Source organism: Embiotoca jacksoni, unplaced genomic scaffold (genome assembly GCF_022577435.1).
Source record: "Embiotoca jacksoni isolate LCO1_2020_lvr unplaced genomic scaffold, fEmbJac1.0.p SCAF_17, whole genome shotgun sequence".
Taxonomy (NCBI): Eukaryota; Metazoa; Chordata; class Actinopteri; family Embiotocidae; genus Embiotoca; species Embiotoca jacksoni.
Genome location: NW_027185307.1, coordinates 8,089,630 through 8,110,177, shown reverse-complemented (window position 1 = coordinate 8,110,177; position 20,548 = coordinate 8,089,630). Strand labels below are relative to the sequence as shown.

The 20,548-nt window shown below is 41.1% G+C and overlaps 3 protein-coding genes across 3 annotated transcripts; 2 read left to right on the top strand and 1 right to left on the bottom strand.

The window, feature by feature from the left end:
• Positions 1 to 5,789: 5,789 nt before the first annotated feature.
• Positions 5,790 to 8,844, top strand: LOC138199393 (cell adhesion molecule 3-like). The gene is made up of 7 exons (XM_069151449.1): positions 5,790 to 5,862; positions 6,015 to 6,404; positions 6,752 to 7,054; positions 7,149 to 7,418; positions 7,613 to 7,694; positions 8,014 to 8,053; positions 8,524 to 8,844. Exons 1-7 carry the CDS (start codon positions 5,790 to 5,792, stop codon positions 8,572 to 8,574), a joined length of 1,209 nt encoding a protein of 402 aa, XP_069007550.1. The 3' UTR covers positions 8,575 to 8,844.
• Positions 8,845 to 10,477: 1,633 nt separating this feature from the next.
• On the top strand, positions 10,478 to 12,755 carry LOC138199228 (myeloid cell surface antigen CD33-like). The gene is made up of 4 exons (XM_069151163.1): positions 10,478 to 10,602; positions 10,755 to 11,150; positions 11,492 to 12,158; positions 12,359 to 12,755. The coding sequence occupies exons 1-3, from the start codon at positions 10,530 to 10,532 to the stop codon at positions 11,896 to 11,898; spliced, it is 876 nt and encodes a 291-aa protein (XP_069007264.1). The 5' UTR covers positions 10,478 to 10,529; the 3' UTR covers positions 11,899 to 12,158; positions 12,359 to 12,755.
• Positions 12,756 to 14,695: 1,940 nt separating this feature from the next.
• On the bottom strand, positions 14,696 to 18,042 carry LOC138199171 (phosphoenolpyruvate carboxykinase, cytosolic [GTP]-like). Its single transcript, XM_069151111.1, has 4 exons — positions 18,003 to 18,042; positions 16,719 to 16,856; positions 16,269 to 16,364; positions 14,696 to 15,828 (listed from the first exon to the last, which is right to left on the bottom strand). The coding sequence occupies exons 1-4, from the start codon at positions 18,040 to 18,042 to the stop codon at positions 15,359 to 15,361; spliced, it is 744 nt and encodes a 247-aa protein (XP_069007212.1). The 3' UTR covers positions 14,696 to 15,358.
• Between the last annotated feature and the right edge of the window lie 2,506 nt (positions 18,043 to 20,548).

The window sequence follows — 20,548 nt, the reverse complement described above, 5'->3', positions numbered from 1 at the left end:
ACACAAGTTAGAACAAGGCCTATGTGGCAGGATAAAAATTACCTCTCAATTACAAGTCAGGAAACTTCTGGAGGAGATTCTTGTATACAAGTCAGATGATATTTACAGAAAAGCGTGTACACTGGTGAGCTCAAAAATTCACTACAGGCTGGGGTTGTACATCATGGCAGGATTGAAGGAGTTATGGTTGCTCACATCTCTGCTCTCGAAGCCAATATTGTTGCCAACATTGTTGACGGGGGAACAGTTGGCGGATTAAGGGCACCGAGGCGATTACATGGGTCGACCTCAGGTGGCATAGGCCAGCTGGTCACCTGGGGTGTGTTGGGCACAGCAGACTGTACTGAGCCGGTGGGCCAGGAAGAGCAACCTGCAGAACCGGCTGGACCATTCATGGCGCCCATATAGAGAGCCGGGTTCTGTGGAGGCGCCGTCATCATGTGCTGGTTATAACACACCTGCAACGGTGGCAGCATCCCTCCCTGATACTGGAAAACAAACAAGTGGCATTTCAAAATTAATAATACTATTTACATTCTTGACAATATGACAAAAATACTGGAATTTTTTTTCCCATTAACTTAAGAACATTAAAAAATAAGCAATATTGTTAGTTAACCTTCAAATATTCAGTCAAAAAAAAAAAAATCATCTCTCACTTCAGTGAGATTCAAATTCTGTATAAAATGCAGCCGCTTTTAGTCGTGCATGTAATGTGCACCATATGTAATTAGTTGGAGTATTACCATTATCACATTAAGAATTATATAATATTATGGTCAACCATATCCCATTTACAAAGCTTATCTAATTTGACTGTTTCATCTCGCCTTTAAGGCCGTAACCAGACTATGGTTAGGCCTCCATTTTGGATGTCTTGCTCTATGTCCAAACCGCCGTTTCTCTGTTATCAGTTAACAAGAAACCCGGGCCGGACAAACTTTAGCCTCAAACATCCTGAGTGCATATGTAGACCAGTGCTTGAAATAACAGGAGGTACTTACAGGTGGGATGTGTGAGGGCATGTTAAATATGGGTCCATGAAGCGGGGCGTTGTTGTAGATGGCATAGCGCGAGCAGCAGCCTGTTGCAGCAGCTCCTCCCCGAGTGTGTTGTTTATTAGTATTTTTTAAGCCTTTCTTCTCTCGTCGGAGTTGTTGTTTTTTCTTTCTCTCGTGTGTTAAGTTAACGGTCAGACAATGGACCGTAATTTTTCCACGTTTCTGGCTGGGGGCTCTGTTATTGTTTACTCTCGTGATCAGCTGATCGCTGAGTAGACCTCTACTGCTGCTGCCCGGAGAGAGGCCTGAGATCCCCGATGAACTTCGGAGAAGACGTCGGGGTTGCAGAGCTGGAGCTCAGCTGAAGGCGGAAAGGAGGAAATATAAACCATCGGTACCGGAGATCTTAATGGGGAACGTGAGGTCGTTGGTTAACAAGACGGACGAGCTCGGCGCTGGTAAAGACCCAGAGAGAGTACCGGGAGGGCAGCATCATGTGTTTCACCGAGACGTGGCTGCACTCACATCTCCCGGACCACAGCGCGGCCGTACCCGGCTTCAGGACTGTTCGGGCGGACGGAGACGTTGTTCGGAGCGGCAAGAAGAAAGGTGGAGGGATTGCAGTCTATGTGAACGAGAGGTGGTGTAATCCCGACCACGTGTGTGTGTGAAGGAACGTTTCTGTATCCCGGACATTGAACTTCTAGTCGTGGGGATGCGTCCTTATTATTTACTGAGGGAGTTCACGTCCACCATTGTTAACGCTGTGTATGTTCCTCCATCAGCTGACGTAGAGGCAGCAGTGGACACCATCTACTCCACCGTGTCCAAACTGCAGACTAAGCATCCCGGTGCATTTTTGGCAGTTACTGGAGACTTTAACCAGTCTGGATAAAGTACTGCCAACTTTGCACCAGTATGTGAACTGCCCCACCCGGGACAATGAAACTCTGGACCTACTGTATGCTAATGCGATGGTGCATACAGTACTACTGCCCTTCCCCCCCTTGGTAGATCAGATCACAACCTGGTCCTGCTGACTCCCAAGTATGTTCCTCTGGTGCAGAGGCAGCCTGTGACCACCAGGACTGTGAGGAGGTGGACACAGGAGGCTAAAGAAGCCCTGCAGGACTGCTTTGAGTCCACGGGTTGGGATGTGCTGTGTGGACCACATGGGGAGGACATCAACAGCATGACGGACTGTATCACAGAATACATCAAATTCTGTGAACACACCACCGTACCATCCCGGACTGTACACTGCTTCCCCAACAATAAACCGTGGATCACCAGTGACCTGAAGGTGCTTCTTAATAAGAAGAAAGCAGCCTTCAGGTCTGGGGACAGGGAGGAGCTCAGGAGAGTGCAGCGCCACCTGAAGGAGAAGCTCAAGGAGTGCAAGGACTCCTACAGGAGGAAGCTGGAGGCCAAAGTCCAGCAGAACAACGTGAGGGAGGTGTGGACCGGTATGAAGGGGATTACTGGCTTCAAGGGGAGAGAGAGACAACCAGGGGGAACCTGGAGAGGAACAACCAGGGGGAACCTGGAGAGGAACAACCAGGGGGAACCTGGAGAGGAACAACCAGGGGGCTCCCTGGAGAGGAACAACCAGGGGGCTCCCTGGAGAGGAACAACCAGGGGGAACCTGGAGAGGTCCAATGAGCTAAACTGTTTCTTCAACAGGTTCAGTTCACCACTCTCATCTGTCTCCTCCACACCTCACACCTCCCAAACACCTCTGCTGCCTCCCTCCCTCCCCCCTCTGCGCCCCCTGGTGAACTGCATAGAGCCCTCAATCTCAAAGGGCTCTTCCTCCATCGACACACCCCCCCCCCCCCCTCTCTGTGACGACTGGCCAGGTTAGGAGACAGCTGGAGAGAATCCACCAGCGCAAGGCTGCAGGACCTGATGGCGTCAGCCCCGTGGTCCTGAAGACCTGCGCCGTCCAGCTGGCTGAGGTCCTACAACACCTCTTCAACCTGAGCCTGAAGCAGGAGGAGGTCCCGGTGCTGTGGAAGACGTCCTGCCTGGTTCCTGTACTGAAGAAGACGACTCCATCTGGCCTCAACGACTACCGACCGGTTGCCCTCACATCTCATGTGATGAAGGTGCTGGAGACGCTGGTCTTGGCCCACCTCAGGCCGCTGGTGAAATCTTCTCTGGACCCTCTGCAATTTGCGTACCAGCCTCGTGTGGGAGTGGACGACGCCATCATCTACCTGCTGCAACGAGCTCAGTCTCACCTGGATGGAACCGGTGAATCTGTGAGAATCACTTTCTTTGATTTCTCCAGTGCATTCAACACCATCCAACCACTGCTGCTGAGTGAGAAGCTGCGGGTGGTGGGGGTGGACGCGTCCACCGTCTCCTGGATCACTGACTACCTGACAGGCAGACCACAGTTTGTCCGTCTGGGCAGTGTGCTGTCTGATACGGTGGTCAGTGGTATTGGAGCTCCTCAGGGAACTGTTCTGTCTCCCTTTCTGTTCACCTTATACACCACTGACTTCCAGTACAACTCAGAGTCCTGCCATCTGCAGAAGTTCTCCGATGACTCTGCAGTGGTAGGATGTATAAGGGATGGACGGGAGGACGAGTACAGGGCAGTAGTGGAGGACTTTGTGGTGTTGGTGGGAAGAAATCACCTGCTCCTGAACTTGGCCAAGACCAGAGAGATGGTGGTCGACTTCAGGAGGAAGACGACGGCTCCACAACCGCTGAGAGTTCTGGGAGAGGAGGTGGACATGGTTGAAGAGTACAAGTACCTGGGTGTCTCCATGACAACAGACTGAACTGGAAGACCAACATCAACGCTGTCTACAAGAAGGTGATGAGTCGACTCTTTTTCTTGAGGAAACTTCGATCCTTCAATGTGTGCAGCAAGATGTTGGAGATGTTTTACCAGTCTGTTGTGGCCAGTGCATTGTACTTCACTGTGGTCTGCTGGGGGAGCAGCGTTGGAGCCGGAGACACCAACAGACTTAAATAAACTGGTTAAGAAGGCCGGCTCCATCATCGGCTACAAACTGGACAGCCTGGAAAAGGTGGTGGAGAGGAGGACGCTGAACAAACTATTATCCATATTGGATCATCCTGACCACCCTCTCCACCACCTGCTGCAGGGACAGCGGAGCACTTTCTCCAAAAGACTCCTCCAGCTCCGCTGTCTCAAGGACAGATACAGGAGATCATTCCTGCCGACCACAATAAGACTGTACAATAACTCACCTCTGGCAAAATCCATCACACTACAAAAACACTGTTGACTGTGTTTCTTGGTTTGTTTGTATATAATATATATAGATATATACTGTACTGTATATACTGTGCATTTTATATTTATATTTTTTTACTGCTATTTACTGCTATTTTATTGCTTTTCTATTATTATATTCTGTTCTATTATTTTATTCTATTATTTCTATTATTATTTTATTGCTTCTGTATGCTGCTGTAGCAAAAAAATTTCCCCTCAGGGATTAATAAAGTAAATACCTACCATACCTACCTACCTACCTACCTTCATCAATAATGTGTAAATTTTGCATGTTTTGTCTTCTATTCACGTTTTTTTTTCAATAAATTTAAGGTTAAAACAATTTCCTCACTTTGTGTTTCTTTGTTTACAATAATTGACAACAGGACAGTTAAAAGTACATGTTGGTGATGAAGAGCATGAAGAAGAAGAAGAAGTGTACATTTACTGACTGATCTGCTGACAGACATGAATCCTCGGTGCTCAGGTGTTCAGTGAGTCGGTGTGGTGTAAGTTTAATGTAGTTTTGATACTAAAATGTTGTCAAGTATAAATTGTGTGTGTGTGTGCGTGTGTGTGTGTGTGTGTAGGTGTCATAGAGAAGTGGTTGGATGAATGATGATGACTTAGCATCAACGAGAGTTTTGTTTTCTTTGATTTGATGCCATTTAAACTAAAGTCAGCAGTTTGTGTCACCAGGAGACATTGAAATGTTCATAGTTCAATCATTTATAATCTGTCATCCTTGTAATCATCAATAGTTAACAGGGAACTACAAATATAAATCTTCTTTAGTTGGCAGAGTTTAAAAAGCAACACAAGTTACATTCATGTTAAAACAGATTTCCTGCAGAAGAAACAGCAGTTCGTTCAAACTAAACTAAACATGTTCAACATATTACACATCTGACTGTTAAATCTACTGTTCAGCAGACAGATGAAGGTCAGACATGTGATTAAAACCATGTTTGAGAATGAATACGTCATTCACACCCTGCTGAGCTCAAGATGCCCCAAAAAGGTGACTTCCTCTTTGACAGAGTCGGAGCAGGAAGGATGAAGACTTCGTGGAACAACAAGTCTCTTTGCTTTTACATGACAGCAAACAAACAGTGAAGTTGGTTATTTGATCGGCGGCTGATCAACTCAACTTCTTTCTCCGTTTGAGCTGCAGATTCATTCGGTAAGAAAACTACATTTTTTTATTTTTTCACCTGAGTGAAAACTCATTTTAAATTTTATGAATTAGTTTTACTGAAATAAATCACAAATCAATTTCCGGCTGCTTTTGTAAAATTTAAACTGTAACATCAAGAAGTCAATTTGGGTTATTTAGAATCTGAAATTTTGAAAACTTTCAACAGATGTTAGTAATCGTCATTTCTAACACAAACATCTGGTTGTTTGGGGAAATTTTCTGGTTTGAATGTCTGAATTTGATGTTGCTTTAAAAATGTCAATACTTTGTTAAAATTGTTCTTTGATTAGGACACTAAAATACAACATGGTTTTCTTCTTTTTCCAGTCTGGAGATGAACTTCCTGGCAGCTCTGTCTGTGAACGTGGTGACAGTCAACATGTTACTGAGTGTCTTCTTTCTTCCATGTGAGCTGTTTGTTCACTCACTTTTATTTACAGACTCGCATCATTCAAACTTTCTAATATTTGAAAGGACATTTTTTAAAGGACTCATACATGTTGCAGGATTGTAGTTTATATATAAAGAACTTGTGTTAATCATCCTTCTGATTTTACAGGTGTTTTGGCTGCTTGTCGTGCAAACCTCACCATCACTGCACCAAAGCAGATGGAAGCACTGAGTGGATCCTGTTTGCAAATCCCTTGTTCTTTTACACCAAAACCATCGACAACATCGACATCATCATTTAACAGGACAAGAGAAACCTTTGGAGTGTGGATTAAAAATCATACAAATTTCTGGACCAGTAAACATAACATAGTTTTCAACAGTAGTGTGAAAGTTTCCAAATATCCAATGAAAATTACTGGAAACTTGAATGAAACAAACTGCACCACTCTGTTCTCTAATTTAAGTACAAATCATTCAGACAAATACTTCTTCAGAATTATGAACTGGCCGTTCAGGTCAACAGCGTTTTGTGATCCTCTTCAAATAACAGTTAAAGGTAACAAAGCTTTGTTTTTATTAATCTATTATATTATTGTTCAGAATAAAATGTGAAATAAGGAGAAGTTTTAATTTAAAAGAGCAAACACCATGAATATAATCTTCACTGTGAAATTAAACATGAACTGTAGGATTATCAGCAGTATCAGTGAAGATCCTGCTGGGACACAGTATACATTAAACAATCTTTGATTTTAATATCTTCAATCCTTCACATTTATCATCACTTTTTTATGTGTAGGTTCAAATAATTTACAGTGTTTGGCCAAGTCTTTGTTATTTGTCTAGTGTCTAGTAAATGTGCTTTATATTACTGTGTAAAATCTGTTTCATCTGAAACCACAGATTCTCCTTGGAAACCCAGAATTGAAATCTCAGGTGGTCTGAAGGAGAAGAAGTCTGTCACTATCACCTGCTCAGCTTTCACTCCCTGTCCACACTCCCCTCCTCAACTCACCTGGACTCTCCAACAAGACTCTCACAACAACATGGAGGAAAACACAGATGGAACCTTTACAACTAAAATCCAGGAGACCGTCACTCTGTCAGACTCACATGATGGAAACAACATCAGCTGCTCTGCCAGATATCCTGTGAATGAAGGAGATTTCAAGACAGCAGAGACAGAAGTGACTCTCAATGTTTCATGTGAGACGACCAGAGTTTGTTACTGGATCCTGTCAGCACGTCATGATTCATGTCAGCTGTTTCTAATGAATAAAATCTGTCACTTTCTCCTCAGATACTCCTAAAGACACCTCAGCATCCATCAGTCCATCAGGTTTGGTGTCAGCAGGCAGCTCGGTGAATCTCACCTGCTCCAGCAGAGCCAAGCCTCCCGTCAGCAGCTTCACCTGGTTCAAGAACAGCACAGATGGACCCATGAAAGTAGCTGAAGGAGAGATTTACAGCTTCAAGATGACCAATGAGACAGATACAGAAAGTTATTACTGTGTGGCCGCAAATATTTTTGGTAATCAGACGTCATCGTGGATTCAAGTGAATAATGCAGGTAAATGCAGAACTGAATCTGTTCTCTTCTCTTCTGCTGCTGTAGAGTTCAATTATGTTTTGTTTTAATCCATTATAGAGCATTTTACTATATTAATATAAAATCAGTGAAAACCCAATTTATTTACTTAAATCTATTAACTTTCCCAAGTATTTTGTCTGTATTCTTTTAGTCACTTAGTCTCATTTTTCCAGGAACAGGGAGCTTTCCACTATGGCTTCTACTTATTGTGAAGAGTACTTTCATTACTCTCATCCCTCTGGTTGTCTGTATTTGGTAAGTATCATAAATTAAAGCATCTGAATGTTGAAGGTGTTTAAGGTGAGAGCATCATAAATAGGTCATATGGAAATTTGGTTCCTCACATTAAATTTGTTTACCATCAAACAAACATGTCATGCAAGTTGTTTTTTGTAGGCGACTTGCTGTTTGATTTATAAACGTCAGTTCTCCTTTAGTTTCCCCCACAACCTCCACCAGTTGATTTCAATAAGATGTTTGTCACTGATGCACATTGAATAATGTATGTTTTATACCAACCTTTACTCTCTCACTCTATATATAATTACTATGACAGCTCTCTCATGTTTTCCAGCTGGTTCAAGTCCAAATATTCAACTCGTCAACAGACTCAGGTGAGAAAATGCAAAACTTTTTGGTGTACAGTGCTGCACTGTTTTAATTGCACTCTACGAATGTAAATGACGTGAATAGTAAGCAGAACATTATTGAGGTTACTGAGCAGAGACATAGAAAATGTGACAAAACAGCCTGTTAGCAACACTGTGGTTGGAAACGTTGAGCAACAACCCACAAAAGACTGAACAAGCCAAACATCAGTCGACTGTTTCTGTCCGTTTCTGGATGCCATCAGGAAGCTGGTTTAAGAACAGTAGCAACTAGTCCTCATGCACATCAGACACATTTATTATTTTAGGCTTTTACATGATTTATAGTAGTCTGGATGAACCAACTGTGACTCACAGCTTCAGTTTTCTTCGTTGTTGTGACCGACTGGTAATTAGTGACCGATGGTGTATGTGTGTGTGTGTGTGTGTGTGTGTGTGTGTGTGTGTGTGCGTGTGTGTGTGTTTGGTTTCAACAGGACACAAAAGAAGCAGACTCTGTCAACATGGTCGAGGTTCAGGCATCATGAAGCTACAAGGAGAGGAGGAAGATGTCGAGCTCTTCGTCAACAGACTGATTTATTATCTTTATCTCTTATTTCTGTCTGCACATGTTATTTATGATATTTTAGTGGATCGCAGCATCATCCAGGCCTGTACATATGACATAATACTGCTTTGTAGAAGGTGAACTAAAGAGGAACATTTTAAGATAAAATCTTTGTAATATAAAGTTCTTGTTTCTCTGTGGAGCTCAAACAAAGTTCATGTTTTCTTCCTTTTATGTAGGAAACTCAAAATTAAACACAACTTCATCAATAATCTGTAAATTTGGCGTGTTTTGTCTTCTATTCACGTTTCTTTCAATACATTTAAGGTAAAAGCAATTTCCTCACTTTGTGTTTCTTTGTTTACAATAATTGACAACAGGACAGTTAAAAGTAGATATTGGTGATGAAGAGCATGAAGAAGAAGAAGAAGTGTACATTTACTGACTGATCTGCTGATAGACATGAATCCTCGGTGCTCAGGTGTTCAGTGAGTCGGTGTGGTGCAAGTTTAATGTAGTTTTGATACTAAAAATGTTATCAAATATAAAGTGTGTGTGTGTGTGTGTGTGTGTGTGTGTGTGTGTGTGTGTGTGTAGGTGTCATAGAGAAGTGGTTGGATGAATGATGATGACTTCATGAGAACAAGTTGAGTCCTTCAAGTAAACAGGAAGTTGGTTCTTTGTGTTCTGCAGGATTCTCACTGTGACTGCAGCCACGTTGTTTCATAAGTTTCTTCATCATGTCGACACAAGAATTATTTCTATTGATCACATTTGGTTTTTATTCATTTATATGAAAGACTTTGCTTCTGTTTTTTGGCTGAAATTCATTGACAAGTGAAAAATAATCAAACACATTAACTCTGCACTGCGTGAAGTTCACAGCTCTCAACTTTTTCTAATAATATTTCTCATTAACATCTGAGAAAACTTCAACAAATTCCTCATCTGATCTGCAGTCAGTCATTTTTCCTTCAAGCTCGTCAGGTGCTCTGAAAGCAAAACACACTTCATTTAAATATAAGAAACGTAGCATCAACGAGAGTTTTGTTTTCTTTGATTTGATGCCATTTAAACTAAAGTCATCAGTTTGTGTCACCAGGAGACATTGAAATGTTCATAGTTCAATCATTTATAATCTGTCATCCTTGTAATCATCAATAGTTAACAGGGAACTATAAATATAAATCTTCTTTAGTTAGCAGAGTTTAAAAAGCAACACAAGTTACATTCATGTTAAAACAGATTTCCTGCAGAAGAAACAGCAGTTCGTTCAAACTAAACTAAACATGTTCAACATATTACACATCTGACTGTTAAATCTACTGTTCAGCAGACAGATGAAGGTCAGACATGTGATTAAAACCATGTTTGAGAATGAATACGTCATTCACACCCTGCTGACCTCAAGATGCCCCAAAAAGGTGACTTCCTCTTTGACAGAGTCGGAGCAGGAAGGATGAAGACTTCGTGGAACAACAAGTCTCTTTGCTTTTACATGACAGCAAACAAACAGGGAAGTTGGTTATTTGATCGGCGGCTGATCAACTCAACTTCTTTCACCATTTGAGCTGCAGATTCATTCGGTAAGAAAACTACATTTTTTTATTTTTTCACCTGAGCGAAAACACATTTTATATTTTATGAATTAGTTTTACTGAAATAAATCACAAATAAATTTCCGGCTGCTTCTGTAAAATTTAAACTGTAACATCAAGAAGTCAATTTGGGTGATTTAGATTTTGAAATTTTGAAAACTTTCAACAGATGTTAGTAATCGCCATTTCTAAAGCAAACATCTGGTTGTTTGGGGAAATTTTCTGGTTTGAACGTCTGAATTTGATGTTGCTTTAAAAATGTCAATACTTTGTTAAAATTGTTCTTTGATTAAGACACTAAAATACAACATGGTTTTCTTCTTTTTCCAGTCTGGAGATGAATTTCCTGGCAGCTCTGTCTGTGAACGTGGTGACAGTCAACATGTTACTGAGTGTCTTCTTTCTTCCAGGTGAGCTGTTTGTTCACTCACTTTTATTTACAGACTCGCATCATTCAAACTTTCTAATATTTGAAAGGACATTTTTTAAAGGACTCATACATGTTGCAGGATTGTAGTTTATATATAAAGAACTTGTGTTAATCATTCTTCTGATTTTACAGGTGTTTTGGCTGCTTGTCTTAATCATACAGACCTCAACATCACTGCACCAAAGCAGATGGAAGCACTGAGTGGATCCTGTTTGCAAATCCCTTGTTCTTTTAGACCAACATCATCGACACCATCGACATCATCATTTAACAGCATAAGAGAAACCTTTGGAGTGTGGATTAAAAATAATCCAAATATCCGGACCAGTCCACATAATGTAGTTTTCAACAGTAGTGGGAACGTTTCCAAATATCCAATGAAAATTACTGGAAACTTGAATGAAACAAACTGCACCACTCTGTTCTCTAATTTAAGTACAAATCATTCAGACAAATACTTCTTCAGAATTATGAACTGGCCGTTCAGGGCAACAGCTGTTTGTGATCCTCTTCAAATAACAGTTAAAGGTAACAAAGTTTTGTTTGTATTAATCTATATTGTTCAGAATAAAATGTGAAATAAGGAGAAGTTTTAATTTAAAAGAGCAAACACCATGAATATAATCTTCACTGTGAAATTAAACATGAACTGTAGGATTATCAGCAGTATCAGTGAAGATCCTGCTGGGACACAGTATACATTAAACAATCTTTGATTTTAATATCTTCAATCCTTCACATTTATCATCACTTTTTTACGTGTAGGATCAAATAATTTGCAGTGTTTGGCCAAGTCTTTGTTATTTGTCTAGTGTCTACTAAATGTGCTTTATATTACTGTGTAAAATCTGTTTCATCTGAAACCACAGATTCTCCTCAGAAACCCAGAATTGAAATCTCAGGTGATCTGAAGGAGAAGAAGTCTGTCACTATCACCTGCTCAGCTTTCACTCCCTGTCCACACTCCCCTCCTCAACTCACCTGGACTCTCCAACAAGACTCTCACAACAACATGGAGGAAAACACAGATGGAACCTTTACAACTAAAATCCAGGAGACCGTCACTCTGTCAGACTCACATGATGGAAACAACATCAGCTGCTCTGCCAGATATCCTGTGAATGAAGGAGATTTCAAGACAGCAGAGACAGAAGTGACTCTCAATGTTTCATGTGAGACGACCAGAGTTTGTTACTGGATCCTGTCAGCACGTCATGATTCATGTCAGCTGTTTCTAATGAATAAAATCTGTCACTTTCTCCTCAGATGCTCCTAAAGACACCTCAGCATCCATCAGTCCATCAGGTTTGGTGTCAGCAGGCAGCTCGGTGAATCTCACCTGCTCCAGCAGAGCCAAGCCTCCCGTCAGCAGCTTCACCTGGTTCAAGAACAGCACAGATGGACCCATGAAAGTAGCTGAAGGAGAGATTTACAGCTTCAAGATGACCAGTGAGACAGATACAGAAAGTTATTACTGTGTGGCCGCAAATATTTTTGGTAATCAGACGTCATCGTGGATTCATGTGAATAATGCAGGTAAATGCAGAACTGAATCTGCTCTCTTCTCTTCTGCTGCTGTATAGTTCAATTATGTTTTGTTTTAATCCATTATAGAGCATTTTACTATATTAATATAAAATCGGTGAAAACCCAATTTATTTATATAAATCTATTAACTCTTCCAAGTATTTTGTCTGTATTCTTTTCGTCACTTAGTCTCATTTTTCCATGAACAGGGAGCTTTCTACTACAGCTTCTACTTATTACAGGGAGCACTGTCATTATTCTCCTACTGGTTGTCTGTATTTGGTAAGTATCATAAATTAAAGCATCTGAATGTTGAAGGTGTTTAAGGTGAGAGCATCATAAATAGGTGATATGGAAATTTGGTTCCTCACATTAAATTTGTTTACCATCAAACAAACATATCATGCAAGTTGTTTTTTGTAGGCGACTTGCTGTTTGATTTATAAACGTCAGTCCTCCTTTAGTTTCCCCCACAACCTCCACCAGTTGATTTCAATAAGATGTTTGTCACTGATGCACATTGAATAATGTATGTTTTATACCAGCCTTTACTCTCTCACTCTATATATAATTACTATGACAGCTCTCTCATGTTTTCCAGCTGGTTCAAGTTCAAATATTCAACTCGTCAACAGACTCAGGTGAGAAAATGCAAAACTTTTTGGTGTACAGTGCTGCACTGTTTTAATTGCACTCTACGAATGTAAATGATGTGAATAGTAAGAAGAACATTATTGAGGTTACTGAGCAGAGACATAGAAAGTGTGACACAACAGCCTGTTAGCAACACTGTGGGTGGAAACGTTGAGCAACAACCCATAAAAGATTGAACAAGCCAAACATCAGTCGACTGTTTCTGTCCGTTTCTGGATGCCATCAGGAAGCTGGTTTAAGAACAGTAGCAACTAGTCCTCATGCACATCAGACACATTTATTATTTTAGGCTTTTACATGATTTATAGTAGTCTGGATGAACCAACTGTGACTCACAGCTTCAGTTTTCTTCGTTGTTGTAACCGACTGGTAATTAGACTTGTTTCTGATTACCCAGCCACGCTGAAAGGCGGACCAATCACCGGCCAGTGTCGGTCGTTAGTGCGTCTGTCCCGCCTCCTCTTCACTGTGATTGGACGGCTGGTGACAGAGACGATCTCTCGGTGACCGGAATAACGTGCTGAACACTCAGCGGCCCGTCACGCTGCTGGCGTTCATTCAAAACAACTTTAAAAATATGCTGAACATATACAGTCGATGTCTGTACGCAGGAAAAAGTGTTTTGGAGGTGGCAGCGGTGGAAGAGTGGCGGCCGGTTTAGGCGCGAGTTGATTGGTTGAAATTAACCCGAGGTCTCCGCCAACTCTGGATGGAACAACTACAAACCATCGGGGTTGTTTGCAGACCTGTATTCATGCAGTGAAATAGGTTCGGGTTCGCACCAGGCCAGATTTATACACCAGCAGAAGTACTTTAAATCTGCTCAGTAACTAACTGCAAACCATTGAAGAGCAGGTCGATGTTCATCAGCTGTTTGAACCAAATATTAAATAACTGTGAGGTGTGTTAACTTAACAAATATGACATAAGCTCTCTAATTTCTGACCCATTTACAGTGAAATGCAACAGAAGCATTGATGCAGTTGATACATCGGACCTGATGATGACGGATTCATCTCCCAACATTTCTAATTCAGTACATTTTCCCCTCAGAGTCAAACAAGGGAGGAGTTTGCTCTTCAAGTGCCGGTCAATATAAAAGAGGAGGAGATCCATTATGAAGATGTCAGCTTCTCCAGGCAGAGACCTGAACGTCTCACCGTCTCAGTGCAGGACGGCGGACAGCAGCAGGAGACGGTGTACGCACAGGTCCAAGTGTTGAAGGTAGAGAGGAGCGTTACGCACACAGCTGGTGGTCCAGAGGAGCTCTACGCTCAAGTGAAGACAAACTGATTTCAGTTTGGGGATCTCACACTGTAACTTTACTTTTTGCTTTTTCAAGATGTTGATGTTAACAGGCCCTTAACGCCCTGCAGCTCACAGGCTTCAGTCAGTTATGATAATATCACAGTTCATATTTGTGTTCAGACTTCGTACATCTGTTGTACTGCGATAAGTAATCTGCATCTCACGTACACCAGAAATAAAAGTCTTAAAGCTGTAAACAGGGAACTTAAATATAAATAACAAAAAGCAGCGATGTGAAAGATTAGATTCAGTTGAAATGTTATTTTTACTGTTCTTGTGCCGCTACGTCATTTAAAAAAAAACGTGTTAAACTGCTGCAAAAATAAAGAAGTCACTGCTTCCGCTTTTGAAGATGTTTATTCATTGCACTGTAATAACAATCTTGGCATACATTTTCAAATAAAAGTTCCAAGTAATCTCAGTTGCATTTATTGGTCCAACATTTCACATATTGTGAGTAAACATCACCTGAAATCTTACAGTTTAATCACAAACATTACAAAAGTGGTGAGATGAAGAATTCATAGGAGTCCTGGACTACAATGTTCTCACTTTTATTTTTGTAATATCACACTAAATTTAAAATGAAGGGCAATATCTGGTGAGACTCAGTTGATAATGTATTGAAAATGTAATTCAAAACTTTTATTTCGTAAAAGTGTTCAAACTTTATCTGCCCTTTCAGAATTTAGCCTTAAAAAAGGTCTTTGGTCGTCAGCCTGTAAACACTCGCAGCCTGGACGCTGCCTGGTTCAAAAAGGCACTACGAGGTTGATTGTACTCCAGCACCACGCCGGGAGTTGTGAGTGAATGGAGGTAGTGACATGAGCTTCTCTCTCTGGGAAACCCGAACATTCACGTCCCTCGCAGCCACCGGTCCCTCAAAGTGTTGCAGCATTAGTGTGAAGTAAGGTTGGTGTTGCAGTGTACATTTGGTTTTCCTAACAGATTTCTCTTCATGCAGAGAAGGGCAGCGGTCACGGACTGAGTTTTCATGCACAGAGAAGGTTAACTAGTGATTGAATAAGTTCTGTATTATTCTGACTGAGCAGCGAGGCTCTTATAGGAGCTGCTGCCATGTTTGTGGCTTGTATCTCCACCTGGTCATCAGTTTTTATGCTCACCTGTAAAAAGCCTTTCTAAGCTCCACATTTCTCTCTGTATGTAAACCCGGTCAGTGTCTCTGGTTCTGATCCGACTCCTGTGTCTCCCTCCCTTCTTCTGCTGTACTTCCTGTCAGCAGGGTTTTAACTGTGCACTCTGTCCTCCAGCGCCTTCAGCTCGGCCTCCACCTGAGCCGGCAGGTCGGCTCCGACCTGCTGGGTGAAGTAGGCTCTCAGCTCCTTGGTCTCCTTCTGCCAGAAAGGCTCGGGCACGTCGAACAGGGCGCCCATATCCACCTTGCCGCCGAGGCCTTTGGTTTCGATGGCGCCGTCGACCGGCAGCCAGCCGATGATGCTCTTCTTGGCCGCCTCGTCCTCCCTCTCCCTGCCGCAGCGCTTGAAGAGCCACTCCAGCACGCGGGCGTTTTCGCCGAAGCCGGGCCAGAGGAAGGCGCCGCTCGCCGGGTCTTTCCTGAACCAGTTGACGTGGAAGATCTTGGGCAGGTGAGTCGGCGCCTTTCGGCTCTGCATGCTCAGCCGGTGAGCGAGGTAGTCGCCAAAGTTGTAGCCGAAGAACGGACGCATGGCGAAGGGGTCGTGCGTGATCATCTTGCCTGAAGGAAAAACAGTTGAATACTTTGTAAATGTGATGAAGCTTCAGTTTAGTTTATTGAGTTTATTTATAAGAGGGAGCATGTACAAAATACATTCATCTCAAAAAGATGCTTTGTACCACATCTAGCTACGAGCTCATTTCTATCTGCAGTCCCTGGAGAGGTGAAAGGAAACAATACAACTCAGAGCGAGATACAATCATGCATGTATCCAAAATGTATAAAAACAGGTTGTCAAATGTAAAATGATTATTTAAAATGAACTTTTTAGCTTCACGGGTGAAGAAACCTCTGCAGGTTTTTAGATTGACGTCGAGCTCGTTTGATTCATGAAAAGTTCATTTAAAGTCCGTGTCTGACCATTGTCTTAAAATACATCATCAACAGAAGGATTCTGGATCAACCTGAAGCTCAACAGAGCATCATGTGTATTTTCGTACCTTTATGCTCAGCAGCTGCTGTGACCTCTGACCTCATCGAGGCTCCGACGAACACACCGTGCTGCCAGTTGAAAGACTCGTAGACCAGAGGGACTCCTGACAACATCAGCATTTCATCATGTTTACTGCACAGCTTCTGTCCGTTATAAATGTTCTTGTGCTGATATGAAACTGGTGTTTATGCTGTAATGACTCAAACTTATATTACGTTAAAGAAGAAGACAGAAACATCGTGTTGCATCAGGCAGACCGTGCACAGTGTACTTAAATACTTGAAGTCACTTCAAAAGCTTTTCCAGGATATAAAAACTGTCTAATTAGAAATAACCTACCTGTAGAAACAAAGAAAGAAAAGAAGGATTCTCCACATTTTTACGGCTTCTTTTTCCCTCTAATTCTAATACGAGGTCAAAGTAAAAAAACCTCTTCATCTGTGTCGTCGACACCAACCTTCAGGCCTCCTGCCACCGAAGATGATGGCTTCAATGGGAACGCCCTCCTCGCTCTCCCACTGGGGGTCGATGATGGGACACTGAGCCGCCGGGGCGCAGAAGCGGGAGTTGGGGTGAACGCAGGGTGTCGAGCTTCCTGTGTAGAAAGAGGACAGTTTGTTCTACCTTCAGCGTTCATAGTGTTATTTAATGTGAGAGATTGGATCCAGAACTTATCTGCTGTCTGCTGTTTATCTCAGTTCATACTGTGTCTGATCTTCACAAACAGTTCCTCTCAGCGAGCTCCAAACTTCAAAAAAATGTTGAGCAAAGTGGTCTTAAGAGTGAGTTAGTAAACTTCTTAGAGCAACTCTGAAACCCTTATCTTAGTGAGATGTAGCTGACACCGTTGCTAGGTAGGATACGTCCTTCTAAAAGATGTGATTGGCTAATAAAATAAAAAGCTCTGTGTTAACGGGCACAGAACGGACAGTGACCTCCAGTGGAAATGAAATGAACTGCATCCTATTAAGAGGCTGTGAAAGTGCTGCAAGTGTTTGTTTGCTTTCTGCTGATGAAGGATGTGACAGACTCGAGTCATCACTGCTGCACTGCAGCATTTTTACAACTGATAAATATCTCATTGCTGTGATCATTTTCAATTGTGGTGTTATTATGTTATTGCATTAAGTTGGAGAAGTGAGCGTGTTTCTAATGATTTCAACCACAAACATAATCAAAGCATTATATAATCTTCAGTGTTTCATCAACTTACTGTCATTCAGTGTTCGAAGAATATTTCTTATAATTCTTACTTTTGCACAAAAAAAGTCCTCCTCCCTGCTCATCACAGTTTTTCGCCACAAAATGATGTGAATAAATTTTATCTTTAAAATGATCTACTCTGAACTTTAAGTTAAAATTCTTAGAAAACCTTTATTTTTGGTCACTTGGAGTAACTTTTAGTACAAGAAATCTTTTTTTATGCAACCGCGTCGACCCATTTCCAAACATGACATCGCTTTGGTTTACCACTAGGTGGCACTTTATACACTACAACTGTTCAGTGCACACTTCAAATGGGACTAATGATAATAAGTCTCTGTTAACAATGAAACAAACACCTGATTAAAGCTAAAATGGTGAGTGTGTGTGTGTGTGTGTGTGTGTGTGTGTGTGTGTGTGTGTGTGTGTGTAGGTGTCATAGAGAAGTGGTTGGATGAATGATGATGACTTCATTAGAATAAGCTGAGTCCTTCAAGTAAACAGGAAGTTGATTCTTTGTGTTCTGCAGGATTCTCACTGTGACTGCAGCCACGTTGTTTCATAAGTTTCTTCATCATGTCGACACAATAATTATTTCTATTGATCACATTTGGTTTTTATTCATTTATATGAAAGACTTTACTTCTGTTTGTTGGCTGAAATTTATTGACACGTGAAAAATAATCAAACTCTTTAACTCTGCGCTGCATGAAGTTCACAGCTCTCAACTTTTTCTATTAATATTTCTCATTAACATCTGAGAAAACTTCAACAAATTCCTCATCTGATCTGCAGTCAGTCATTTTTCCTTCAAACTCGTCAGGTGCTCTGAAAGCAAAACACACTTCATTTAAATATAAGAAACGTAGCATCAACTAGAGTTTTGTTTTCTTTGATTTGATGCCATTTAAACTAAAGTCATCAGTTTGTGTCACCAGGAGACATTGAAATGTTCATAGTTCAATCATTTATAATCTGTCATCCTTGTAATCATCAATAGTTAACAGGGAACTACAAATATAAATCTTCTTTAGTTGGCAGAGTTTAAAAAGCAACACAAGTTACATTCATGTTAAAACAGATTTCCTGCAGAAGAAACAGCAGTTCGTTCAAACTAAACTAAACATGTTCAACATATTACACATCTGACTGTTAAATCTACTGTTCAGCAGACAGATGAAGGTCAGACATGTGATTAAAACCATGTTTGAGAATGAATACGTCATTCACACCCTGCTGAGCTCAAGATGCCCCAAAAAGGTGACTTCCTCTTTGACAGAGTCGGAGCAGGAAGGATGAAGACTTCGTGGAACAACAAGTCTCTTTGCTTTTACATGACAGCAAACAAACAGTGAAGTTGGTTATTTGATCGGCGGCTGATCAACTCAACTTCTTTCTCCGTTTGAGCTGCAGATTCATTCAGTAAGAAAACTACATTTTTAAAGTTTTTTCACCTGAGTGAAAACTCATTTTATATTTTATGAATTAGTTTTACTGAAATAAATCTCAAATCAATTTCCGGCTGCTTCTGTAAAATTTAAACTGTAACATCTAGAAGTCAATTTGGGTGATTGAGATTCTGAAATTTTGAAAACTTTCAACAGATGTTAGTAATCGTCATTTCTACCACAAACATCTGGTTGGTTGGGGCAATTTTCTGGTTTGAATGTCTGAATTTGATGTTGTTTTAAAAATGTCAATACTTTGTTAAAATTGTTCTTTGATTAAGACACTAAAATACAACATGGTTTTCTTCTTTTTCCAGTCTGGAGATGAATTTCCTGGCAGCTCTGTCTGTGAACGTGGTGACAGTCAACATGTTACTGAGTGTCTTCTTTCTTCCAGGTGAGCTGTTTGTTCACTCACTTTTATTTACAGACTCGCATCATTCAAACTTTCTAATATTTGAAAGGACTTTTTTTAAAGGACTCATACATGTTGCAGGATTGTAGTTTATATATAAAGAACTTGTGTTAATCATTCTTCTGATTTTACAGGTGTTTTGGCTGATTGTCTTTATCATCAAGGCATCGACATCACTGCACCAAAGGAGATGGAAGCACTGAGTGGATCCTGTTTGCAAATCCCTTGTTCTTTTAGACCAAAACCATCGACACCATCGACATCATCATTTAACAGCACAAGAGAAATCTTTGGAGTGTGGATTAAAAATAATCCAAATATCCGGACCAGTCCACATAATGTAGTTTTCAACAGTAGTTGGAAATTTTCCAAATATCCAAACAAAATTACTGGAAACTTGAAAGAAACAAACTGCACCACTCTGTTCTCTAATTTAAGTACAAATCATTCAGACAAATACTTCTTCAGAATTGAGAACTGGCCGTTCAGGGCAACAGCTGTTTGTGATCCTCTTCAAATAACAGTTAAAGGTAACAAAGTTTTGTTTTTATCAATCTATTATATTATTGTTCAGAATGAAAAGTGAAATCAAAAGATGTTTTAATTTAAAAGAGCAAACACCATGAATATAATCTTCACTGTGAAATTAAACATGAACTGTAGGATTATCAGCAGTATCAGTGAAGATCCTGCTGGGACACAGTATACATTAAACAATCTTTGATTTTAATATCTTCAATCCTTCACATTTATCATCACTTTTTTACGTGTAGGATCAAATAATTTACAGTGTTTGGCCAAGTCTTTGTTATTTGTCTAGTGTCTAGTAGCTGTGCTTTATATTACTGTGTAAAATCTGTTTTATCTGAAACCACAGATTCTCCTCGGAAACCCAGAATTGAAATCTCAGGTGATCTGAAGGAGAAGAAGTCTGTCACTATCACCTGCTCAGCTTTCACTCCCTGTCCACACTCCCCTCCTCAACTCACCTGGACTCTCCAACAAGACTCTCACAACAACATGGAGGAAAACACAGATGGAACCTTTACAACTAAAATCCAGGAGACCGTCACTCTGTCAGACTCACATGATGGAAACAACATCAGCTGCTCTGCCAGATATCCTGTGAATGAAGGAGATTTCAAGACAGCAGAGACAGAAGTGACTCTCAATGTTTCAAGTGAGACGACCAGAGTTTGTTACTGGATCCTGTCAGCACGT